We start from the raw sequence: 12,987 nt of genomic DNA, 5'->3' as shown, positions 1-12,987 counted from the left end.
ACTCAGAAAAAAACCACCGAGCGAAGGTCCTTTACGTGGTAGCTGAGTTTGTTGAGTGTGGGTGGAGGGGAGATGTCGCATGCGTCGTCGGCAGGCTTTGGCTCTGGCTTTGGCTCGGGCTCGGGCATTGGCAAGGTGACTGTGAAGGACATGCAGGACAAGGCGGCGTTGGAGCTTCTGACGCGTGTGGTGGACGATGTGCGACGAATTGTAGATGATCATGGTTGGCGAGTCGGCATGGTGGGCGAGCTGACGTCATCGAACCGGCGATTGCTCGGCCTCAACGTCAACGCCGGCCAGAAGATCCTCATCCGCCTCCGCAATACCCTCCTCGGCCCGCTGTTCCCCTACGACGATGTGATGGAGACCATGCTCCATGAGCTCGCACACAACGATGTCGGGCCGCACAACACTGCCTTTTATGCTCTCCTCGACAAGCTCAGGGGCGAGCTGGCATCACTCAAGCGGAACGGCTACTCGAGGCCGTTTGCCGGCAGCGGGCGCACGCTCGGCGGTACCTTTCTCAACTGGGACGCGCCGCGCGGGCCGCCGGTTGCCGCCGCGTCCGCGGCTGCTGTTCGCAGAGCCAAGCTTGGCCGCATCATGGGCTCGGGCGTTCTCGGTTCGGCGTCGACGGCTCGTGTCGGTAAGAAGCTCACTCCGCGCGAGCTGCGCGCCCGCGCCGCCGAGCAGCGGCTACGTGATCAGGTCTGGTGCGCGTCGCGCGGCGATCTTGACGAGGCTACCGCTGCTGCTGAGGTCGCTGTTGACGCCGCCACTGTTGACACCGCTGCTGCCGCAGAGGCAGATGTCGAGACGCCAGACGTCATTGTCATTCTTCGGACGACGACGACGACGACGACGACGGCTCCTCGCCGTGGCAGTGCAAGTGCTGCACTCTAGTCAACGAGCCGCAGTTTCTCTGCTGCGATGCATGTGGGAGCACTCGTTCCGGGCACTCGTCGACAGATCCACCCCCGCCGCCACCATCTCTCCTTGCCTCGTCGCCGCCACCGTCGGCACCGTCGACAGCCCTACCTCGGCGCAAGCGCTCACTGTCAACGAGCGCGCCACAGCCGAGCTACACCACGGCGAGTGGTTCCAAGCGAGCCCGCTCGCTTACTCACTCGCGCAACACATCCTCGTTCTGGACATGCCCGGCATGTACCCAGATCAACGAGGTCACCGGTTCAGCCGTCTGTATCAATTGCCTCAAAGCCACCGGTTGATGCCCTCACACACAGCATGCGGTCGGCCTCAAGAGTCGAGCCCCGAGTATGGCTAGTGGCAAAGCAAGGCCACGTCTCCCTCCTCACTGGCTTTTCCAAAGACATCTCGGCCGTGCCCAAGGGCTGGACCGCCAACTTAGTCGAGTTTGACTCTGTCATCAACCAGTCGCGGGTGACGGTGGCGCCCTACTCGCCCGATAGGTGCGCCAATTGGGTCTTGTGAGGTGTTGAGACATGGCCAGTGCATGCATGCAAAAAAAAGAGTCAAAACCAATAACAATTTGATTGAATGCAACATTGGTTGAACGAGCAAACATAAGTGACAGCGTCTGCCCTTTGCTCACCCGAGAGAGAGAGAGAGAGGAAGGGGAATGGGAAGGAGTTGGGGGAGGAGGGGGGGGAGGAGGCAAGACTTGGCGCAAGCAAAGGGGAAGAAGCAACCTGTTGCGAGACTCCTCACCCGGGGTGGCGAACCAAGGCGTCAAGCATATCCTTTTGGTACGTATGCTTTGTCATCACCCTCTTCTTCTTCCCTCCCTCGCCTCCCCTTGCATGGCCATACTCCCTCGCCGAGTGGTCGGAAAAGGTCGTAAACGGCGCGCGAACCGTTTCTGCCGCCAATTCTGCACCCGGAACCGAGCACCTCTACACCGTCCCCTACACGGAATACACCATCTCCTGAACTCCACATTACAGTCACATCCTCCACCATTATTGCTCTACATTGTACACTCTTCAGAACCTTCATAGCTATCGTATACACCACGAACGAGCATCGCGTCGAGAAGGTCGGGTCGGCGGGTGACATTTTTTGGCGCTTGCCCGTCGGGCACTCCCCCTTTCCCCCCCGCTCTCCGCCACTTACACTGCGCCAACCTCTGCTCTGGATGCCTTGTACAGACAAGCCAGACCAAGACTCAAGGAACAAGTACAAGTATGGCTACCCAGGACGATACCGTGGTGACACAGAACGTAGCCGGAGGTGCCGCCGCTGCCAAGGCCGGCCTCGGCCAAGCTGGCGGAGGCGTCGCCAAGGCGGGCGAGGCCAAGGCGGGCGAGGCCAAGGCGGGCGAGGCCAAGGCGGGCGAGGCCAAGGCAGGCGAGGCCAAGGCGGGAGAGGCCAAATCGCCCCAGTCTGATGAGACGACGGGTTCGTCGCCGTCGTCGACGGGAGGCGGATCAAAGTCGCCCGGATCGGGTGGGCGTGGGCGGCGGCGGGGTGGACGGAAGCGGAGCGGGAAGGGCGGCAAGGGCAACTATGTCTCGCCATCGTCACTCAAGGGCCTCAAGATCTCGCCGCAAGAGCTGTTCAAGACGGCGCTCTGTATCAAGTGGATGAACAACCCCGAGTCGTGTCCGTATGGCGAAGAGTGCTCGTTTGCGCACGGCGAGAGCGAGCTCCGCGAGCCGCCGCCGCGAGTGCCCAAAGAGTACAAGACCAAGCTCTGCGCCCTGTACCACGCGTCGGGCTGGTGCCCATACGGCAAGCGCTGCCACTTTATTCATCCAACCGACCGCATCCAGCCCAAGGACTCGACCTCGCACCTGCGGCTGCTCGCCGATGAGCGGTTCTCGGAAAAGGTCAAGTCACGCTCGCGCATCCACTCGCGTGCCTACCAGCGCAAGCTTGCCTACGAGCGTCAGCAGCAGCGGCTGCGTGAGCAGCAGCTTCACGGCGACTCTGACGCGTGTGACGACACCGGCTCGCCGGCTGCTCTCTCGGTTGCCATCAGCGATGGCAACGCGCCACAGGGCCAGGCACTACTGGGCGCAAACGGATACCACGCTCCCGATGGTGACCTCCCACAGTTTACCGCTGTGGCGTGGCACCATGGCCAAGGCTGGACTGGCTACCCGTATCCGGTGGCCGGCGCCGGGCCAGGACAAGGCTATCCTACGTATGTGCCGTACGAGCCGTACTACGCGCCGGTCCCGCCGCCGCAGGCGATGTACGCCGCGCACCCGGCGACGCCGGCGATGTACTACACCCATCCCGCTCCGGCGCCAATGACGGCGGCGTCTACGTCATCGTCGGCCCGGCTCTCAGCTAACGAGAACGCGCAGGCTCTCCCACCGCATGCCAAGCCAGCGCAAGCCTCGTACCCTTTGACGCCGACCACGCCCACGCGTGCGGACGAAGCGCTCCCGGCCAGAGGCTCACCACTCTCGGCTCAGGCCCCGGTCTTTGTCCCGCGCACCCTCGCCAACTAGGTTTGGCGGTCCACTCGTCCCAAATGAACAAGATCGCAACACCAGCTACAGGTTTAGCGCGGCGAGCTGGGCGACCATGTCGGAGACATCGAGCGCCGTGGCGGCGGCGACGAGCCGGTCGCGGGCGTTACAGCGAGCAGCCTCTGCCTCTGGTGACGACGTTGCTGCGTCAAGGTCTATGCCGCCAGCCGGAAGCGTCGCCAAGTGCCGAGTGAGCACAGGCTCGAGAAGGCCAAGCTCGGTGTCCGTGGCAGAGGCGATGGTAGCATCGACGGTTACTTGCGCGTGGTCCAGGAGCGGCAGGGCGCGCGCAAGCATGTTGTAGCGGAGAGCAGGAACGCCACGCGACGCCCGCGCGGCGACGCCGTCGAGCTCGGCTGTCTCGAGCGAGGCTAAGCAGCGGGCTTCTGCGGCGTCGACGGCTGCGCGGAGAGTCGCAAAGGCGGCCGTGACCGACGACCGGGCGTCGGCGAGAGCCCGGGCTTCTCTGGCGGCGAAGGGCATGTGCGGTACGATGGCGGTGCGGGTGGCGGCGATGTGAGCTGCGGCAGCAGTGAGCTCGTTGCGGGCGTTGGCTCCGTGCACCGTGAGCGGCAACGTGTGATGCGCGGCATGGCGGCCGCTCTCGACACACGCGCCGCAGAGCGCTTTAGCACACGGCATGCACTGCAAAGCGAGCGGGTACTCGGGATGGATGGGACAGAGCGGCGGGAGCGGCGGTGGCGGGAGCGACGGCAAGACTCGGTGAGAGAGGAGGGTAATCTTGTGGTGGACGCGGGCGTGGAGCTTGCAGAGACGGACGCCGCAGACCTTGCACGAGCACGTGCCGGGCCACTCGTCGCACTGCGAGCAGAGTCCGACCACGTCGCGCTCAAGCACAACGTTTGTGGGGAGGAGGAGGACGGCCGAGGCTGCGAGCAAAGTGGCGTCATCGACGTGATCACCCATGAGGAGATGGATCCGGAGGTTCTGGCGGGCAGGCGACTCGACAAGCTCACCGCGCATATCAAAGCTGAGCCCATCGGCATCGCTCGGTTCTGCTGGCTCAGGCTGGGTCGGCTCTGGCGTGCGCGGGTGCTTGCGGGCCGGCGATGTTTCCGGGTGCTGTTGGGCGGCGGACGCGGCGGCAAGGGCGGCGCGATGCGGCCCGGGTAACAGAAGGGCGTGCAGGGCAGCGGCAAGCTCGGCTTTGGGCAGCGGATGGGAAGTGGCGAGCGCGGTATGGACCGAGCACTCGGGGCAGGCGACCGACGCAGGAGAGCCGGCACGGACGCTGGCAGCGACGAGGCTGATGAGGCAAAGTGCGCAGAACGAGTGAAGGCAGTCAAGCATCTTGGGCTGCGCGTAGCGGTCACCACAGAGCGGGCAGCGGTGTGGAGCGCGAGATTCGGGGTCGGGCAGGAGGCCCACAGCGTCGGAGCCGAGGGCGGCGGCACGAGCAGGAGCCGGCGTGGCGTTGACGCCGGAGAGCGGCCGCCACGAGGAGTCGAGGTCGACGTCGCGGGCACAGAGTGCAAAGTTGATGGAGGAGAGGCGAGCAAGCTGGGCGAGGAGCGCAAGCACGTCGACATGGGAGCGGAGAACGGCGTGATCAGCATACCACTCCTTGGTCAGGTTGGTGTGGTTGAGAAGGGCGACAAGATACTCTTCCAGGCGGGCCTCGACGAGCGCGGCGCGGATCCAGGCCCGGGCACGACCGAGCGGGGAGCGGAGCTCGGACATGGCGGCGATGGACTTGATGGTGGGCGCCGCGTGAGGATGGTACTTGCGGACCTTTTCGACGTACTCCCAAAACTCGCGCGGGGTGCGGGAGAAGAGGCCGCCGCTGCGGTCTTTGAAGCCGTGGCGCATGACGGCCTCGAAGGCCTGGCAGAACTCCAGCAGCGAGGGCGAGGCGTCGGTGATCTCCGAGGCGAGAGCGGCTTCTGCCACAAGACCCTCGACAGCGCGGCGTACGGCGGCGATGCGCGAGCCGCGCGGGCCGGCGTGCGGCGCCGCGCTGGGCTCTGCGGAGCCAAACACAAAGTTGGGGTCGTCGACGATGGAAGCGCGGGCAAGGTCGCGAAAGTGCTCCAGCTTGGAGCGGTCAAGCTCGCAGACGGGCGAGAAAACGGTGGCGATGAGCTCGTCGGCATCGTACCAAGACTCGGGCCCCCGGCGGAGGAGCTCCATGAGCTCGGCGCGCGAAGAAGCGGCGAGAAGCGCGGGCGAGAGGACAAGGAACAGAGCAAGCGCGGTCTTGAGGACAACGAGCGGAGTGATGCAGATGAAGCAGTCGAGCATGCGAGCGGTGGTCTCAAGCGGGAGGACCGAGGTGAAGAGCGTGATGAGCCATGGCGTGACTACCATGTCGAGCGGCAGATCGTGCTCGGCGAGCTTGGCGTGAAGCCGCGGGCGCGGAGGGCGAGGAGGCGGCGGAGTACGCAGACATCGACCTGAAAGCCGAGTAGGTTGTGGCCGTGGTAGTCGGGCAGCGAAGGAAGGAGGGCACAGAGGAGGTCGTATGTGAGGGTCTCGGCCTCGAGCGAAACGTCTGGTGTGCCGGTGGTGGCAAAGCTCAGCAGAGCGGCGGCGATGTAGTTGAGGCCCTGGCAGTAGCCGATGGCCGGATGGGTGGCGGCAAAGATGAGGAGAACGCGGCGCATAGCGGTGAGGTACGGGATTTGCGCAGCTGACGGCGGCGCGTTGGGGTCGAGCGGCGTGAAGAGTGGATGGCCCGGAAAGGTTCGCGTCGAGTCCTTGGCGATCTGGTCTTCAAGCTCTTCCAGTGTGGAAGCGGTGGTGCTGGTCAGCTCACCGAGAGAGCCAGAGGCGACTGCCTCTGTGAGAGCAGCGTAGTCATGGGACGGATTTGTCCCGATGAACGCACGCCACACAGTCGGACGCATTTCGCGTGGAAAGCCAGCCTTGGCGCGTGCGGCGACTGATGGCGAGGCCTGCGCCGCACGCGACCGGGCTGTTGAGGCCCGAGTGTACGCCGCGATGTCGGCGAGGAACGACGGCTCAGAGCCGAGGCTTGATGGCGGCGGCGGGATGACAAAGCCGTAGTTCCAGGCCCAGGTGGGATGATCGATCGTATCGCTGGTCGGTTCCCCAGCTGTGGCGATGGTGCGTTCTCCGGCTGTGGCGACGCCCGTGTCCGTGTCCAGGACCCCCGTGCCCGTGCCCATGTCCGTGTCTAGAACCCCCATGCCCGTACCCGTGTCCGTGTCCAGGATCCCCATACCCGTGCCCATGTCCGTGTCTAGAACCCCCATGCCCGTACCCGTGTCCGTGTCCAGGATCCCCATACCCGTGCCCATGTCCGTGTCCAGGATCCCCATACCCGTGCCCGTGTCCGTGTCCAGGCCCCCCATGCCCGAGCCCTCACCCCCACCCTCCCTCACCCCCTTACCACCGGTGCCGCCCCCCTCTTGCCCGACACCATCCTCTCCTCCACGGGGAAGAACATGTCCATGCTCAGTCTCCACATATGTCCCGTGGTCACCACCTTTGCTCGGTACTCTCTCGTTGCCTCCGCCATGACTCATGGTCGGGCGACAGGTGGCCGACGCCCCCTCCCCCCTCGCCCAGAGAGACCAGCGCCAGGGGGGGGCGGGGGGGGGGGGGGGGGGGTGGGGCGGCGGGGGGGATCAAGGTGGTGGATGGCGGCAACCATGTCGCTGCGGTAGGTAGTTGGGGAGTAAGGGCGGGGTAAAGGCTACACATTGGTTGTTTCCCTGCTGCGATACAAGACATTGTCGCCAAGCCCTGGCTGCACACACACACACAAACATGTCAGCGAGGTGGGTGCTACCTGCGTTGCCGCTTGGAGCGGCGTGGGCGCGATTGTGAGCGAGAGCGGGATCGCGAGCGGGGGCGGGGTCGGGACTTGCCGGCGGCGCGTGGGGCACGGGTCCGTGGCGAGGGGTCCGAGTGCGAGGCTGAGGAGTGGACAGCCTTGGGATTGACGACGGTCATGTCCGAGTGATGAGCCACAGCGGCAAGGTCCTGTGCCTCGAGATCGACAATGTCGTGGAACGGGATCGCGGCCGGGCGATGGATACAGAGCGTGCGGAGGACGTTGGCAGTCCGCGAGGCGCGGTACGGATTGGTGCGGAAGAACGTGGCCTTGATGCTCTCGTTCGTCGTCTCGTTGCGGCAAATGAGCGCTCGGTGGTAGCAGCAGAGGCCGAGGACCGGGAAGAAGCCCATGACGATGATAAAGGCTGAGATTGCGGACGTGCCGTAGACGACACCCGGCACCAGCCAGAGCTTGTCCAGATCGGCCTCGCTGGCGCTGGCAACAACCAGAATACCGGCGATGGCCAGCGGAAGCATGACGAGGCCGGCCATGATGACGACTAAGGTGACAAAAGTGACAAAGAACTTGTAGTTGCGCTCGCCGACGCAATTGCCGACCCATGGGCAGTGGTGGTCAAACTTGGCGACGCAGTTGTTGCACTGCGAGCAATGCGAAGCCCGTGGCGGTCGGTACGCGCTGCACGACCGGCACCAAGTCATGTTATGGTGCAGCGGAGTCTCGCCCTCGCGAGCAGCACCCACGATCTTGAGGCGGGCGTGACCCATACCCGTGCCCACCTCGGCCGGCCTGCGCGACCGCGGAAGAATGCCCGGGTCGGTACATGCGGTGGCGATCAGCGCCGCCATTGTCAGCAGATAGCCGTAGACTAGGACGACGGCTCCAAAGTAGCCCAAGGCCGGCAGTAGCACCATCAAGGCCGGGATCGGACCAACAGCTACCGCCAGGGTCGGGATGGTGATGAGGAGGACGGTGCCCCAGATGACACCGTCTTGCTTGCCCGAGACACATGACAGAGTCTTTGGCCGACACCCTGATTGCCCGCACGGAAAGGTCGAATTCGTCGGATGATACACCTTCACAGCCTCCTCCGCCATCACGCCCACCACCTCGGACTCCAGCACGCCGTACTCCACATCCTCCCCGCCCAAGCCCACGACCGAGCCCGAGCCCGAGCCCGAGCCCGAGCCCGAGCCCGAGCCCGAGCCCGAGCTGGAGCCCGAGTCTGACGGCGAGATTGAGCTTGCTGATGACGACTCTGACGAGGACATGGCGGTGATTCCCTTCTCTCCCGTAGTGTGTGTGTGTGTGTGGTGGGGGTGAGTGGTGAGTGGTGGGGGTGGGGGGAGTGGTGTGTCTGTGTGTGTGTGCGTGTGTGTGGGGGGGAGGGAGGCAAGGAGGCCGGAGGGGTGACAGGCAGTGGGTCGACAGGTCGGCCAGCCGGTGGGTGGGCGGATCGGGATGGGCAAACTCATCATCCGATGCCATCGAGCTCTCTCACCATCACCAGTTTCTCCCCTCCCTCCCCTCCCCCCCCTCCTCTTTCTCTCTCTCTCTCTCTCTCTCTCTCTCTCCCCACTCAACTCACCGCCACCGCCACCACCACCGCCACCGCCGCCCACCACCATGTCCGCCCCACCACCACCGGCATGCGCCCACCGGACCCTTGCAATCCTTCTCTCTTCCAAGAAGCGCACCTCTCTTGACCTCTCCGCCGTCACCGCTGCTGCCCATGCCCGCTCGTGGTCGGTGGCGAGCGTCTGCGCCGGGAGCTTGCTTCGGGCGGTGGTGGCTCGATGCGGCGAGGAATCGATTCCGGAGCTTCCTCCATGTGATGAACACGTGGGGGATGATCTTTCTCAGCTGGCGCATGATACGCCTGTGGTCATCGTCCACAAGATGACCGATGTCTTTACTGGTGTCACATTTGGCCTCGAGACGCCGAGACAGGCTCGGTGCGCGTGCACCGCTCAGGACGCGCTCGTGCTGGAGGCCATGCGTGCGGTGGAAGATCTCGGCCCCAGAGCTCGCGTCTGGCTTTTGCAGCCACTGCACCCGCTGGTCGCCGTAGTTGATCGCCTCCTCACACTGGACCTCTTTCAATCTGCACTGGCTCCGCTCGGCGTGGCAGTCCCGCCGTCCGTGCCGCTGGTTCTCGACGCGGTACGACTCCGCGCGCTGCTTGAGGGTGATGACGATGTAATCGACACGGCCGGACTCAGCTGGCCGATCATTGTCAAGGCCCGTGCGGCATCGGCGTCCAAGATTTCGCATCGTTCCTTTTTGTGCCGTCGCCAGAGCTGCTCGCGCCATGCCTCGTCCGCTTCGTCGCCTCGTACTGCGCCGCCGTCTGCGCCGCGCCGGCGCCACATCCCGTCACTGACAGCGACGGGGTGCTGGTGGCTACCCTCTGCGACTCGTGCGCGCCACATGTCATCCTCCAGTCCCACATCGACCACCCCGGTGTGGTGCACAAGCTCTATGTCTCGGGCAAGCGCGTCGATCAGGTCTGTAAGCCCTCACTCCGCAGCCTTGCCGACGACACGACAGTACCCAACGCCGACCTCGCTCTTGCATTTACCGCCAAAGAGCTGCCGCCGCCACTGGCGCCGCAGGATGCAGTCGACCTGGATGGCGCGGCAGCGGTCGCTGCCGTTGCGCCGCAGCTGGTCGACGCGTTCTCGACCGCTCTGGGGCTCGACCTCTACGGCGTCGACCTTGTGACCGAGACTAACTCTGGGCAGCTGTACGCGTTGGACATCAACTTCTTTCCGTCGTACGCGTCGGCAGCGACGCTCTACGACGACATCCTTGATCTTGCGGGCGGATTGGTGGATCAGTGAACCACGAGCGAGTGGCCGTTGCCTTCGGCGTACGCCTTGAGCGCTTCAAGGTAGGCCTTGCGGGTCCGGTCCATGGCCGGCTTGAAGCCCTGCGAGAGGAGCGCGGCGCGCTCGCCGTTGACGCAGTACGAGAGGATAAAGTCGCGCGTGAGCGGCGAGTGTGGGAAGAGCGGAGGATCCGGGAGCCGCGACTCAAACTCGGGCGGGACGTGAGCATGCGAGGCGACCGATATCTGGTATGTGGTCTCGCCGACAATGCGCGAGGCTTCCTGGTGCTTCTGGACGGCAATGATGAGGTGGGTAAAGTGCGACGCCATGGCGTGGGCCGGGTAGACCAAGTCGTCGCGCTCGCCGTCCAGAAACACAATGAGGACGACGTCGTTGCCGATGTGGCGCTTGCGCTGCAGCTGCTGACTGTCCGAGTCATCGAGCGGGAGCATGGTCGAGACGTGGAACATGATCTCAAACTGCTTCCACCGGGTGTAGATCGAGTGGCTCCCGGTTCCGCCGCGTCGGGTATCGAGCCCGCCGGTGTACCCAGTGTGGCCCACGAGTGGAATGGTCTCGCCCATCATGGCCAGGAACTCCTCAAAGTCGGCCGAACCGCCTGCGTTGGTCAGCATGTCGGCCTCGTCGGACTGGCCCTCCTTGCAGAGGAGAACGCCAAACTTGTACGTTGTTGTCCGCAGCTGCTCCTCGATGTACACCAGCTCCGGCTGAACGAGCTTGGGCTTGACCGACACCATCGGCGCCTCGCGGACAAGCTCAGGCACAAAAGCCTTGAGCAAGCTCGACGCCTTGGGTTTGGACTTGAATCGCGAGATCTTGACTGCGGTTTTGGGAAGCGTGGCCGTGGAGAAGCCCGAGCTCTTGCGGACAACCGCCTTGTACTCGGGCTCGCCCGAGTGCTCGTCAAACGACGAGACAATCGAGACGGAGACCACACCCTCGCTGGGGTGTTCGCCCACAAACTCGACGGTCGGCTTGCCGCTAAAGTATTTGGTGTACCAGTCGAGGTCACACTCGTCCCACGCCACGCCGAGGTCGACAGTCTCGACATCGAGCCGCGGGACGGGACGGACCGCCACCCACTTGCCGTCCGACGCTGCTACGTCGACGCCCGGAACCAGCGACTGCGAGACGTCCGAGACCGACGAAGCACGAGTGCGCGCAGATGACGGGGTGTCCAGCAACTGCGCCGACGCCGACGCCGGCTCGCGGTCGCGCCCGCTGCTTACACTGCTCCTGGAACCGTCGCTAGAGCTGGAGTCGTCGTGGATGACTAGCTCGGGTGGCGGGGTCTGCGGTGTGATGACCCGCGGTGGTGGCGGCGTCGAAGGCGGCGGCGGGCGCGGCGACGATGACGGCTTGGCGGTTGGGGCGGTGAGTCGGCGCTTGAGCTTGTTCAAATACATTGATGAGAGCGACGACGACCGCCGGCGGCTGTTGAGCCGCTGCATGCTCGGGATGCGGAGCGCATCCGACCGCCTCACCAGCGACGGATCAACCTCGGGCTCGTCGTCGTCGATGTCGTCGGGTGTCACCACAATTCCCGACAAATCTCCGTCTGACACAAACTTCTGGTTCCGCAACATCTCGGCCATGACCGGCGCCAGCGCAGCCTTGTGCTCGTGCAGCAGGTCCAGGACTCGGGCCTCGAGCGCCTCGACACGGAACTGCAGGCGGACAACGTCGCAGCTGCTCAGCTGCTCGGAAACAGCGTCCAGGACCCGGGCCTCGATAGCATCAGATGCCTCGGCGAGGCGGGCGTCATCAAGCGGCGTTCCAGATTCCAAAGATGAGTCGCTCGTTGCGCTCGTTGCGCTCGTCACGCTCGACGCTGTTGACGTCCGCCGTGACCGCGGGCTTGGCGCCGGCGGCTCGAGGAGGGCTTGCCGAGGCTGTGGCAACGTAGACTCGAGCGCGTAGATGCGAGCCTCGAGCGCAGAGGTACTGGCAGCCACAGCGTCGGCGATCCGATCGTTGACCTGGGCGAGGACGCGGCTCTCCAACTCCGCGAGGCGGGACTCGACCGCGGTGGCGACGCGCTTGGCCACGATGGCGTCGAGGCGGTCCTCGAGCACAGCCTGAGTGGTGGCCATGGCCGCAGCGAGGCGCTCGTCAATGGCGGCATGCAGAGCCGCCTCCGACCAGCCCTCGTGGCGGGCGGCAGCCGTCTTGCCGGATGCGGCCTCTGCCCTTGCAGACACAACCGCATTGGTGAGAGCTCTGTTGCGAGCATCGCGCTCCTGATCCTTGAGAGGCATACCCTGATACATCGAGTCGCGAGCAAGAGGTGCAGCCGGAGCATTGTACAGCGAGGCCGATGATCGGTAATACGTCGGAGTCGTCCGATCCCGGAGCTTTGAGATGGTCCTTGAAGGAGGCGGCGTGTTTGGGGTCGGCGGTGGGCGGGTTGAGTCCTGGCCGAGTTTGCCCGGGAGTACCAGCGTACCAGGATGCAATCCACTGCAATCACCATCACCTTGACGAGGATGAGCACGAGCACCATCATCACCACCATCACCACCATCACGACGGGCACCACCATCACGACGGGCGTCAGCATCAGTTGACGATGGCAGAGCTTGCGAGTTGTTGAGAGGAAGATCATGTCGACCATTTCTTGCTGATAATGGTGACAATGGTGATGAAGGAGGATGAGCAGCAGTGGTTAGCGGCGGTGACCGAGATGAGGCATCCGAGTGTGAGTGTGAGTGGCCACAATTGCGGCACTTTGAAGGCACAAACACGTTGGCCTCAAACACCGCACATGGGCACCGTGGACACAGCAGTGCCATGGTGGAATACAAGAGGAGGAGGAGGAGGGGGGGGGGGGACCAACCCTGGTAGTGGGTGGAGTGAGGTGGAGTGAGGTGGAGTGAGGTGGAGTGAGGTGGAG

The 12,987-nt window shown here is 64.4% G+C and overlaps 6 protein-coding genes across 6 annotated transcripts; 3 read left to right on the top strand and 3 right to left on the bottom strand.

Annotated features, from left to right (window-relative positions):
* Positions 1–72: 72 nt before the first annotated feature.
* AMSG_06793 (uncharacterized protein) lies at positions 73–1,452 on the top strand (the record flags this gene model as incomplete). Its single annotated transcript, XM_013901405.1, has 3 exons — positions 73–831; positions 885–1,200; positions 1,298–1,452. The coding sequence occupies 3 exons, from the start codon at positions 73–75 to the stop codon at positions 1,450–1,452; spliced, it is 1,230 nt and encodes a 409-aa protein (XP_013756859.1).
* A 713-nt stretch (positions 1,453–2,165) lies between these two features.
* AMSG_06792 (uncharacterized protein) lies at positions 2,166–3,440 on the top strand (the record flags this gene model as incomplete). Its single annotated transcript, XM_013901404.1, has 1 exon — positions 2,166–3,440. The coding sequence occupies one exon, from the start codon at positions 2,166–2,168 to the stop codon at positions 3,438–3,440; it is 1,275 nt and encodes a 424-aa protein (XP_013756858.1).
* Positions 3,441–3,444: 4 nt separating this feature from the next.
* On the bottom strand, positions 3,445–6,946 carry AMSG_06791 (TBC1D2 protein). Its single transcript, XM_013901403.1, has 2 exons — positions 5,864–6,946; positions 3,445–5,816 (listed from the first exon to the last, which is right to left on the bottom strand). The coding sequence occupies exons 1-2, from the start codon at positions 6,794–6,796 to the stop codon at positions 3,486–3,488; spliced, it is 3,264 nt and encodes a 1,087-aa protein (XP_013756857.1). The 5' UTR covers positions 6,797–6,946; the 3' UTR covers positions 3,445–3,485.
* Positions 6,947–7,100: 154 nt separating this feature from the next.
* AMSG_06790 (Zdhhc9 protein) lies at positions 7,101–8,976 on the bottom strand (the record flags this gene model as incomplete). Its single annotated transcript, XM_013901402.1, has 2 exons — positions 7,101–8,488; positions 8,940–8,976. 2 exons carry the CDS (start codon positions 8,974–8,976, stop codon positions 7,233–7,235), a joined length of 1,293 nt encoding a protein of 430 aa, XP_013756856.1. The 3' UTR covers positions 7,101–7,232.
* Positions 8,977–9,141: 165 nt separating this feature from the next.
* AMSG_06789 (uncharacterized protein) lies at positions 9,142–10,057 on the top strand (the record flags this gene model as incomplete). The annotated part of the gene is made up of 3 exons (XM_013901401.1): positions 9,142–9,517; positions 9,541–9,994; positions 10,033–10,057. 3 exons carry the CDS (start codon positions 9,142–9,144, stop codon positions 10,055–10,057), a joined length of 855 nt encoding a protein of 284 aa, XP_013756855.1.
* On the bottom strand, positions 9,804–12,597 carry AMSG_06788 (GTPase activating protein Rap1-GAP; the record flags this gene model as incomplete). Its single annotated transcript, XM_013901400.1, has 2 exons — positions 9,804–12,508; positions 12,541–12,597. 2 exons carry the CDS (start codon positions 12,595–12,597, stop codon positions 10,079–10,081), a joined length of 2,487 nt encoding a protein of 828 aa, XP_013756854.1. The 3' UTR covers positions 9,804–10,078.
* Positions 12,598–12,987: the final 390 nt, after the last annotated feature.

The sequence above is a fragment of the Thecamonas trahens genome (genome assembly GCF_000142905.1).
Source record: "Thecamonas trahens ATCC 50062 unplaced genomic scaffold supercont1.29, whole genome shotgun sequence".
NCBI classification, from domain to species: domain Eukaryota; order Apusomonadida; family Apusomonadidae; genus Thecamonas; species Thecamonas trahens.
Note: the sequence above shows the minus strand (reverse complement) of the source record. Positions and strands in the feature narration are given on the sequence as shown.